The sequence below is a fragment of the Thunnus maccoyii genome, chromosome 12 (genome assembly GCF_910596095.1).
Source record: "Thunnus maccoyii chromosome 12, fThuMac1.1, whole genome shotgun sequence".
In the NCBI taxonomy this organism is placed as follows: Eukaryota; Metazoa; Chordata; class Actinopteri; order Scombriformes; family Scombridae; genus Thunnus; species Thunnus maccoyii.
In genome coordinates this window covers 28,263,440-28,274,890 of record NC_056544.1, presented here as the reverse complement: position 1 = coordinate 28,274,890, position 11,451 = coordinate 28,263,440, and the positions used below count along the sequence as shown (strand labels likewise).

The window sequence follows — 11,451 nt, the reverse complement described above, 5'->3', positions numbered from 1 at the left end:
CCACAAAGTCTTGAATATGACTCAACAATAGGAAATGTAACATTAAAGGAGCTATGAATTTGATTTATATTTATTTATTCATTTTATTTATGTTTTTATATAAACACGTCTGCCTGTCAGCAGAACAACAACTCAGTTAATCATTGCTAATACATTAATAAATAAGTCAGTGTCAGACACTAACAGTACTTTTAGGGACGAGACAGTCCTGAACAGAACTAGTGACTTTTGTTTTTTGTTTTCCAGCAGAGGTACTAGATTAATCTCCCTAGTCGTCTGAATCACACCAACACTAAGAAAAAATATTCTCAAAACATCTAATTAATGGAGAAAATAATGTCTGAAGGAGTTTAGGAGGTTTTGCGCTATTTTTTAAAGTAATATTATTGACATGTCTAATAAAATGGGAATATATATTTTTACATATATGAACATATCAACAGTGATGCTTTATTAAAATTCACCTAATGTATGTCCACTGTTTACTCTTATAGGGCCTGATTTTGTGCACTGGCCCAGGGAAAGCCTTTATTATTACACGTTTTTTTCTAATCAAATTGTTTTATATGGATGCCAATTTTTTTTTTTTCTTTAAAAAGGCTTCTTTTAACTCTGAGGAAGTCGTAACTTGTGAAAGTGAAAGTCCGTCAGCAGAACACACAGAATAACTGTAAGCGAAATACTGCAGCAAAGCACAAACTGAAATACTTAAATTAGTACATTCAGTGAGGGATAATCAACGAGTAGATGTGCGGTTTTAAGGCTTGACGCGAAGCCTTAAAACCGTTTAACGCACCTAATAGTTGATTATGCCGCTTATAACATGGTTATTTGCCAACAATATAAAAGAAATGCATTCGCAAATATTTGGTTGGAGTTTTTCACTCAAAATCGAAAGGCTATGAAGCAGGAGTTTATCGTTGTCGTGACAACTTCCAAAACTGAACTCGCCGCCAGCCTGAACCGAGACATAAAATTCACGTAAAGTGTCATTAAGCACAACCGCAGAGTTTGTATCCAAATCAATGTTCTTTTAGTTGTGGTAGAGAAAGTCTCTCAGTATATTAACTGCCCATATTTTGCCTTTTTTGTATTAATCTATTCCTTATAGTGCTCAGAATAACAGAAGAAATGTTCACAGTCACAGAGAAGCTCTAACAGGGAGTCTGGCTAAACTGCATCATGAGCCTCATCAGTGTGTTTGCTGCGACCAGAATCGCTTCATATTATTACAAACTGATCACCAACAGGTGAATGTTTTTACTTTGAGTCTGTGAACAAACATGTGAGCCAGCTGGAAAATTACTTTTGGTGGAGCTCTGATGTATTTTACAGCATTTTAGGAGAGAAATGAGAGAGAAAAGCCGCTGAGCAGTGCTGTTGACGACGGTGAACAGGTGAGGTTTGTTTGCTCCACAAAGAAAAATCAGAGAACATCAGAGCTCTACATGACTTCAATATGAAGAGACACAAGTCCGCTATCTGCTGCCTTCACTGTCAGCCCTTAGCACTTGTCACACACTCAGTTTTCACTCTTTTATTACTAAGAGAAAACACAAGTGTCAGACATTCACACTGCACAGCGGAGGCAGCAGCTGGACTGAGTCTCCACGGTTCTCATGGTGTGTTTAAGTGCAGCCTCCTGCCTCTGACTTTCCATCAGTCTACTCAGACTCTGATTGTCTCGTATCGGACCAGAACTTGAAGAAAATAATGGCAGAAGTAGCTCCAGCTCCCGCCGCCGCCCCGGCTAAAGCCGCCAAGAAGAAGGTCTCCAAGCCGAAGAAGACTGGCCCCAGCGTCAGCGAGCTCATTGTTAAGGCTGTGGCCGCATCCAAGGAGCGGAGCGGCGTGTCTGCAGCCGCCCTCAAGAAGGCTCTGGCTGCCGGAGGTTACGATGTGGAGAAGAACAAGGCCCGCGTCAAGACCGCCATCAAGAGCCTGGTGGCCAAGGGGACTCTGGTCCAGACCAAGGGGACCGGGGCCTCCGGCTCCTTCAAGATGAACAAGAAGGTTGAAACCAAGGCCAAGAAGCCCGTAAAGAAAGCCGCTCCTAAAGCCAAGAAGCCCGCCGCCAAGAAACCCGCAGCGGCTAAGAAGCCCAAGACAGCGGCAGCCAAGAAGACAGCAGCTGCTAAGAAATCCCCCAAGAAGGTCAAGAAGCCCGCAGCGGCCAAGAAAGCAGCCAAGAGCCCCAAGAAGGCCACCAAGAGCCCCAAGAAAGTGGCCAAAAAGGCCCCTGCAGCCAAGAAAGCCCCCGCAAAGAAGGTGGCCAAACCCAAAGCCAAGAAGGCAGCACCCAAGAAGAAGTGAGCTGTCATCAGTCTCAACATCTCAACCTGATCAAAGGCTCTTTTCAGAGCCACACATCTTTATCTAAGAGCATGATCCTAATTATAATATGTTTTAACTATATAGTGTTTTCACGCTAATTGATAACACAGTGGCCTTTTTATTCAGCAAAGTAAACTTATGTTAAAGATAAAATATGAACATGAAGTCAGATTAGTGGGAGAAGGAGCTTCTTTGATCCTCTCAGTATCTCATTTAATAGGCAGTTATATGTAAAAATGGTGACTGCAGTTATAAATATATCAATTCATAGTCATGTTTTTAGAAATATAATTTCAAATATGAAATAGCCATTCTTCTAAAAATCATTTCCTGTCCTCATCAACTCAATTATAAACTTATGTTTTTCATATTTGTGTAATATATCAACATTACATATCCATAACTAAAGAAAAACAACAAAATCTAAAGGGAACTTCACCGTTTCATGTATTATGAATATGTGACACACTGAATAAATCACGGGGTTAAAAAAAAGTTACTCTCATTTTTGGCTGTGAAGCCAATAAAACTGGCCAAGTGGGCCAGTTGGGGGAAAATGTTACTGGATCCTGCATATTCTGTTAACTCAGTCTGTGTCATGGTCTGCACTGAGCAGCACCAAATACAGCAAATCTCTTAGGATGACATTGAACTGTAAATGTATTGTTGCTATGACAACTTCATTATGATTAATATGTTGGATGAACAGATAACAAATCAAAGAGATTTCTTCTTCATGTGTTTTACAGCAAAGACCCTCAAAATGTTTAACATGATTATGACACTTATGACTGTACAACAACCCCCTCCTTTCTAAATCAGTTTAACATTATGCCTTTTACCTATAGTCAGCAAATGTACAGTTTAATATTTATGATAATTAGTTAAGTCAGTTTAAAATAGTGTACATTTCATAAAGGTTAATATATAGACAACCATTGTTATAAATTACTACAACTAAAGACTAGATTATCTTCTTTTAAATGTTGATGTGATATGATTTGAATGCAGTTATCACATATTGTAACACTGACTATCAATATATTGGATATATTATGTACATAATTTGTGTCTTAACGACAGTGTATGATAGAAACATGAGGATCTGTTCTCTTTATCAGGAGTGTGTGGCTCTTAAAAGAGCCTTTGCTTGGTTTCCAGCAGTCAGCCAGGCACCAGGTTTACTTCTTGGCGGGCTTCTCGGTCTTCTTGGGCAGCAGGACAGCCTGGATGTTGGGCAGCACGCCTCCCTGAGCTATGGTTACTCCGCCCAACAGTTTGTTGAGCTCCTCGTCGTTGCGGACAGCCAGCTGCAGGTGACGGGGGATGATCCTGGTCTTCTTGTTGTCGCGAGCAGCGTTTCCAGCCAACTCCAGGATCTCAGCGGTCAGGTACTCCAGCACAGCCGCCAAGTAGACGGGGGCGCCGGCACCCACACGCTCCGCATAGTTGCCTTTGCGCAGCAGCCTGTGAACACGGCCGACTGGAAACTGGAGTCCGGCACGAGAGGAGCGGGTCTTTGCCTTAGCGCGGGCTTTGCCTCCGGTTTTGCCTCTTCCACTCATTTTTCGGTTATTTTCTAGAGTGTGGACTCAAAGAAAGTGTGGCCAAAATATAGCAAACCCTCCTTTATATCTCCGCGAGCAGGCAGGAGGGCTGATGTCTCCACCCACCAGAAAAGAGGCTCCAGCAGAAGGAGACTCACTCTCATTTTGGCGGACTTTTTCAAACGACTCATGTCCAATAAGCAGCGGAGGTTCAGGCTCCTGTAGGCGGTGCTGAGCTCCAGGAGGAGCCGCTCACCAATCAGGACCCGGAGGTCTGAAGCAGCGTCACACTTACACAGCCGCTCCGACACTTTAAGAGCAGCGTGTCTCCTCTTCTCGCTACTATTTTCTCCTGATCAGAGAAAGAAGAAGAGATGGCAAGAACCAAGCAGACCGCCCGTAAATCTACCGGAGGCAAAGCCCCCAGAAAGCAGCTGGCCACCAAGGCTGCCCGTAAGAGCGCCCCGGCCACCGGCGGCGTCAAGAAGCCTCACCGTTACAGGCCCGGTACCGTGGCTCTCAGAGAGATCCGCCGCTACCAGAAATCCACCGAGCTGCTGATCCGCAAGCTGCCCTTCCAGCGCCTGGTCAGAGAAATCGCTCAGGATTTCAAGACCGACCTGCGCTTCCAGAGCTCCGCTGTCATGGCTCTGCAGGAGGCCAGCGAGGCTTACTTGGTCGGCCTGTTCGAGGACACCAACCTGTGCGCCATCCACGCCAAGAGGGTCACCATCATGCCCAAAGACATCCAGCTGGCTCGTCGTATCCGTGGAGAGAGAGCTTAAACTGTCTGCTGCTCCACAACCCAATAACGGCTCTTTTCAGAGCCACATCACTCTCACTAAAAAGCCGCTTCCTCTGCTGTCTTTACACCATCAACATTTTATTTTATTTTTATGCATCGATTCCAATCTGTTCTGTATCATGTTTTGGTGCTATCAGTCCCCTTGTACTCGCATACATTTTAACTTAAACTTTAATTGTGGTTACAGAACCTGCCAGGCTACGTCACACCAATACGTTCACATTAATTGTATTTTCAAATGGCAGCTAAAACTGAAAAAGATTTTTAGTGAAGTCGGGGATGGCACAATCTAAAACTGTCATCAAAAGTGAGAAATTACTGATGGTTATATAATTTTAGAGCTAGGATACAATTATAGCTACATCACATTTTATCTAAAGCTTTATTTCATCAATTATGTGAAAATCCATGTGATAAGTGTTGAAAGGGCGTCCTCTGGTGGGCAGTGTCTCTTAGTAACCTGCACAGTAGAAGTCAGAGGGGAAGAGTGAGGATCACAGCTGCTCAGAAAACTGTTGAGACTGCAGTTTAGTGTTATGTGTTTGCAAGTTAAAGAAGAAACTGACCAGTTTATTTAGATAATGAATCTGTTTTAGTAGTTTTCTGGTTAAATGGTGTCACCAGTGCGGTTTCCTCCTTAATTGACTGATAATGTCTGCACTTTGTGCTTGCTGTGTGTTATAGTCTTCATTTAGTTTGGTCAACATGTCTAAGTTCTGGTTATTGATCTCTGTGTAAGAAGTGTTTAGAACAGTGGCAGTAATAATAGTTCTAGTAGGTGTGGTGTGCTATTGAAGTGTGTGTTGTAAGATATGTAGATATAGTGCATCACATCCTTTGGTTTGAGGTTATTATGGAAAGAATTGTGATCCTCATTTACCCATAAGGTCTGCTTGTTATTACTGAACAATAAGTGACTATAATACACAATGTAAATGTATTCCCTCATGTTTTCTATTATTTCCTTCAGTAGCACATAACAGGAGTGTCTGCTGATTGGTGGCAGTTAATCGATAAACCCACTGAACCATAATTTACCAAATTCTCGTCTCTGACCGGACGTCTGTAGTAATTCAACTGTTCTGAATCAGATAGGCCCACATAGCAGAATAATTTACAATGAGGGAACAACGTGGCCTCTGTTGTGAAACTCTTAAGATTAATGTTAATGAAATACTGTGGTAACGATTAGAAAATATATTCAGGGAAACATTAAGAATTTTTTTTTATATATAGACCGTTTGCCAGCATTGGTTCCAGCTACTGAACTTCAGTTTACCATGATGTGTTTGGGTTGTTTTTATGAGAGTTTCTCTTTACAAAGATGCTTTTGTGTAAAAAAAAAAAAATCATGACATTGATTAATTAAACTTAGCTCCTTTACTGATGTGATGAGAACTTGTTACAGTCTCCAGTTTAACTGCAGAGCCAAATAATCTGATGAATTCATGTCCTGTGGGATTCAGAGCTGCAACAACATAACTTACTTTTTGTATTTCTTTTTTAAGTCTAACATTTGAATATAGTTTCTATTTAATTATCTTAAAACAGATCAGAATTTAAAATGCTAAAACGTCTTAAACCAAATATTATTTGGTCACATTTTGGGAATTTTATTATTTTACAACTGTGTTTTCATGTCTTCATTCTTTATCTGTTGTGTTTAAAATTTTGTATTTAAGAAAAAGTTAAATTGAGCTGGATTTTAGTTGAATACAGGAAATTTGAGAAATGAGGAGCCACCTGTAGATCGTTCCCAAAGTCCCAAGATTACTTTGCCAACAGAAAGCAGGTGATCAGTGTTTTCAAATGAGACGTGAGCTTCATTTGAATGAATCATAGCTTGATAACCTCTCCTTCATCTTCCTGCTCTCAAACACAACAAGCTCCAGTCTGTCCACATATTTCCTTGTTCCCTCCCCTTCAGATCTACAGTTTGAAGATGGGTGTAACCAACATGTAAAAGAGCTGCAGCCTCCATTCACTGCAGAAACACATGCTGTTTAGATCAGAGCTCAAACTAGTTTCATTTCTAAGAAAGTGAAACTCAGACAGTCGTTGCCACTGAGAGGTGAAATGGCGCAGCAAGGAGCTCAGCTGGACGGAGCAAAATTCTGCTGTTCGATCTGTCTGGATCTACTGAAGGATCCAGTGGTTATTCCCTGTGGACACAGCTACTGCATGAGCTGTATTAAAGGTTTCTGGGATGAAGAGGATGAGAAGAAAATCTACAGCTGCCCTCAGTGCAGACAGACCTTCACACCGAGACCTGTCCTGGTGAAAAGCACCATGTTAGCAGATTTAATGGAGGAGCTGAAGAAGACTGGACTCCAAACTGCTCCTGTTGATCACTGCTATGCTGGACCTGAAGATGTGGCCTGTGATGTCTGCACTGGGAGGAAGCTGAAAGCTCTCAAGTCCTGTCTGGTGTGTCTGATCTCTTACTGTGAGAAACACCTTCAGCTTCATTATGAATCTGATGCATTTGAAAAACACAAGCTGGTCGACCCCTCCAAGAAGCTCCAGGAGAACATCTGCTCTCGTCATGATGAGGTGATGAAGATGTTCTGCCGTACTGATCAGCAGAGTATCTGTTATCTCTGCTCTGTGGATGAACATAAAGGCCACGACACAGTCTCAGCTGCAGCAGAAAGGACTGAGAGGCAGAGAGAGCTCGAGGTGAGTCGACAAAACATCCAGCAGAGAATCCAGGACAGAGAGAAAGATGTGAATCTGCTTCAACAGGAGGTGGAGGCCATCAGTCGCTCTGCTGATAAAGCAGTGAAGAACAGTGAGAAGATCTTCACTGAGCTGATCTATCTCATCCAGAAAAGAAGCTCTGATGTGAAGCAGCAGATCAGATCCCAGCAGGAAACTCAAGTGAGTCGAGTCAAAGAGCTTCAGGAGAAGCTGGAGCAGGAGATCACTGAGCTGAAGAGGAAAGACGCTGAACTGAAGCAGCTCTCACACACAGAGGATCGCAACCAGTTTCTACACAACTACCCCTCACTGTCACAACTCAGTGAACCTACAGACTCATCCAGCATCAATATCCGTCCTCTGAGATACTTTGAGGATGTGACAGCAGCTGTGTCAGAGCTCAGAGATCAACTACAGGACATCCTGAGGGAGAAATGGACAAACATCTCACTGGCAGTGGCTGAAGTGGACGTTTTACTGTCAGAACCAGAACCCAAGACCAGAGCTGAGTTCTTAAAATATGCACATGAAATCACACTGGATCCAAACACAGCAAATACAAATCTGCTATTATCTGACGGGAACAAAAAAGCAAAATCCACAAGTCAACAGTCTTATTCTAGTCACCCAGAGAGATTCACCTTTTGGCATCAGGTCCTGAGTAGAGAGCGCCTGATTGGACGTTGTTACTGGGAGGTGGAGTGGAGAGGGAGAGGAGTTTATGTAGCAGTCGCATACAAGAATATCAGCAGAGCAGGATACTCAAATCAATGTAAATTTGGACATAATTACAAATCTTGGGCTTTATATTGTGACACTAAGAGTTATATTTTTGTGTTCAACAACATCTCAACTCCCGTCTCAGGTCCTAGTTCCTCCAGAGTAGGAGTGTACCTGGATCACAGAGCAGGTATTCTGTCCTTCTACAGCGTCTCTGAAACCATGACTCTCCTCCACAGAGTCCAGACCACATTCACTCAGCCTCTCTATGCTGGACTTTGGCTTTTTTGTGATTATGGAGACACAGCTGAGTTCTGTAAACTCAAATAGACAGAAGTCATTTCAGCTTTCATGTGTCAGATTCTGTTGTAATTCTTCATTTTGTTTGTCTCCATTGTTTCTGAGAGCTCGTTGCTGTGGTGTTTCTGAACTGCACAGAGATCAGCTGTCAATCAAACTGGGATTGTCAACACTTTTTTCTCTTCATTAGTTTTTCTATTGATGTCTTGAGTTTCTTTAAATGTCACTTTTTCCTGTGTTTTTATCCATGGAGGCTATCACTGCTCATGACAATATTTTTAACCTTCACTGACATTTATTCAGATGAAAATGTGAACTTCTCTTTGTTCTAAATGTTAGTTTAATGTTTTTATTGATGTATTTGTTTGTTGTTTCTCTTCCACTTCAGCATCTTAAACAGAGAAAACACCAGACCTTCATTTGTCATAGATATTTTGTTCTCATCACTTTGTCAATTTGCAAAGAAATGTGTTATAAAACTGTTATTATCCTGATAATAATCAATAAGGAGATCATTTATGTTTTTCTTGTACATAGCTGACATTCTGGGTTAAACTAACTGATTGTGTGGATGAGGTGAATCTGAACATGAAATCATTGAACAAGAGTCATTTAACAGACTTTACTGATTGGATGTGTGAACAAACTGAAGCTTTACAGAATAAATAAAGCATTTTTCTCAAGAATGAACAAAGTATTTTCTTCTGTCTTCATTTCAGGATCTCATTCAAAGCTTTTACTTTCAAATTTTCTCACTAGAACACCTTTGTCACAGAGAAAGTGTGACTTTTACTTAAATGAAGGATCTCAGATTTTATCTTCTCCCTGTGAAAGTTTTACACTTTTGGTGTATTTACTCAAGTTCTGAACTTAAATACAATTTTAAGGTACTTTTACTCTACTTGAATATTTCCATTTTGTGCAACTTTTACTTCCTACTCCTCTACATTTATTTCACTATAGTTACTAGCTACTTTTCAGATCAATATTTTATATGTAAAACATATTATTGCTATTTACATGTATATATCAAAGTCTCAGTATTAATATTACAATATTATATATTTGATAAATATAACATTTGAAATTGGTCCATTTTGCACAATTTACACTTTTATTTTTGATACTTCAAGTACATTTTACTGCCAATACTTTTTGTACTTTTGGTAGTGTTTAGTTTGTAAGTGAGATTCTGAATGCAGGACTTTTACCTGTAATGGAGTATCTTCTCATTCTGCTATTAATCCTTTTAGGAAAAGATCTCAGTTCTTCTTCCAACACTGTTGGGATATAATTAAGGATATCATTTTGTCTCAGCTCACTCTGAATACCAGTCTGCCTTCAGGGGGAGACAAACTTCTCACTCAGTCCGGAAAAGAACCAAAGATGACTGCTGTCTGATGATTGATTAACTGCCTGTTGAGTGTAGTTGTTCTGAGAAAGGGAGATGATTAAACAGTGACTGCCACCTACTGGCTTTGTGCACCGGGAGCAGTGTTACACTGAAACTGGAGGGATGCTTCCCAAAACCGTTGCCAAAAAGTTTGAAGAACTGCTGTATAAATAATCAGATATTCAGGGCTTCAACTAACAATTATTTTCATTCTCCATTAATCTGTTGATTATTTTCTTGAGTAATTAATTAGTTGTTTGATCTATAAAATGTCAGAAAATGGTAACAAATGTCGATCACTATTTCCCAAAGCTCAAGATGTACCAACAATGTCTTGTTTTGTCCACAACTCAAAGATATTCAGTTAAGAAACCTGAAAATATTTACATTTAAGAAGCTGGAAACAGAGAATTTTGGCGTTTTTGCTCAATAAATGACTCAAAATGATTCATCGATTATCAAAATTGGTGATAAATTTTCTCGATTGAATAATTGACTAATCAACTAATTGTTGCAGCTCTATATCGTCTACTTTCTCTCGACTGGAACTAAGGTGCCTTTGCCAAACCATGACAAACAGCCCGAGTTATAAAAAAAATACTTTCAGACATATAATATATCAGAATTCATGTTATTAATGTGTCATTTTAGATATTGAACAAAAATTGGCTGTTGTGGCCAAGTTATTGGTCTTCATAATTTCTATTTAGCACAGAGACCCAGAAACCAACCAGTACTCTTGGCCCCAGGTTTTGTTTACATCAGTTAGTGTGTAGTAATTTGATTAAGTAGAGCTTTATTTAGGAAATACACCATGTGAACACAGCAAATAATAAAATAATGTTTTGACATGGCCCTTGTACAAGCCCATCCAATTATGTGATACTGCAGGTTTATATTGTATTTTGTGGTGCAAATTTCCAAACAATATCCAAACATTCATTAGTTTGGAGGAAAATATAAATTTTTTATGACAATTATAAAAATGTTAAAAAAAAAATCACCTCTGGGTCAAGATGCCCCCAGGATGCTCACTGTCATATTTTTCTGTGCAGTCTGAGTTTTTATGATGTTTAAAAATTAATAAAAGACACAATTACCAAGATCTCTGGAAAAACTAAGACATGAGACATGTTTTAATAAAAGGACATAAAATCAACTCATCCTCTGATAATGCTACTGTCAGCAAAGCCTAAACTAACTACAACCAGATTAAAACAAATATGATTAATGAAGAATATAACTACAATCTATGATCATTTAGTCTTAGACCTGTCTTTAAAACATAGACATATTGACAACATTCAAAAAACATTTGTTATTTTGCTTTAAGACCAAAACCCTTTAAAGCTAAACCTCATTGTTAAATTGCCAGTTTAAATGCACTTGGACTGTAAAAAGATATTATTTTACTCAATGTAAGAGAAAAATCAATAAAAGCAAATGCTCCTGATGAGATAATATGCATTATGTTAATTACAAAGTCTGTACCTAAAACCAAAATCACTCATGGATTACCCCAGTGGATTACTGGTTGTTCTCAGAGTCAAAACTAAACATGATGAAGCTGCCATATTGCCAGAAGACTTGAGATCATACTGACTACTTTCATATATAAGCTTAAGACCTACCAGTTTGTTTTTGTGCTTGTG

At 39.8% G+C, this 11,451-nt stretch overlaps 4 protein-coding genes across 4 annotated transcripts; 3 read left to right on the top strand and 1 right to left on the bottom strand.

The window, feature by feature from the left end:
- The first annotated feature begins 1,690 nt into the window (after nt 1–1,690).
- On the top strand, nt 1,691–2,367 carry LOC121909258 (histone H1-like). The gene has a single exon (XM_042429727.1). The coding sequence runs from the start codon at nt 1,714–1,716 to the stop codon at nt 2,311–2,313; it is 600 nt and encodes a 199-aa protein (XP_042285661.1). The 5' UTR covers nt 1,691–1,713; the 3' UTR covers nt 2,314–2,367.
- A 1,064-nt stretch (nt 2,368–3,431) lies between these two features.
- On the bottom strand, nt 3,432–4,009 carry LOC121909267 (histone H2A-like). The gene has a single exon (XM_042429737.1). The coding sequence runs from the start codon at nt 3,897–3,899 to the stop codon at nt 3,516–3,518; it is 384 nt and encodes a 127-aa protein (XP_042285671.1). The 5' UTR covers nt 3,900–4,009; the 3' UTR covers nt 3,432–3,515.
- Nucleotides 4,010–4,072: 63 nt separating this feature from the next.
- On the top strand, nt 4,073–5,734 carry LOC121909262 (histone H3). Its single transcript, XM_042429731.1, has one exon. It carries the CDS (start codon nt 4,256–4,258, stop codon nt 4,664–4,666), a length of 411 nt encoding a protein of 136 aa, XP_042285665.1. The 5' UTR covers nt 4,073–4,255; the 3' UTR covers nt 4,667–5,734.
- Nucleotides 5,735–6,733: 999 nt separating this feature from the next.
- LOC121909203 (tripartite motif-containing protein 16-like) lies at nt 6,734–8,436 on the top strand. The gene has a single exon (XM_042429650.1). It carries the CDS (start codon nt 6,763–6,765, stop codon nt 8,434–8,436), a length of 1,674 nt encoding a protein of 557 aa, XP_042285584.1. The 5' UTR covers nt 6,734–6,762.
- The last annotated feature ends 3,015 nt before the right edge of the window (nt 8,437–11,451 follow it).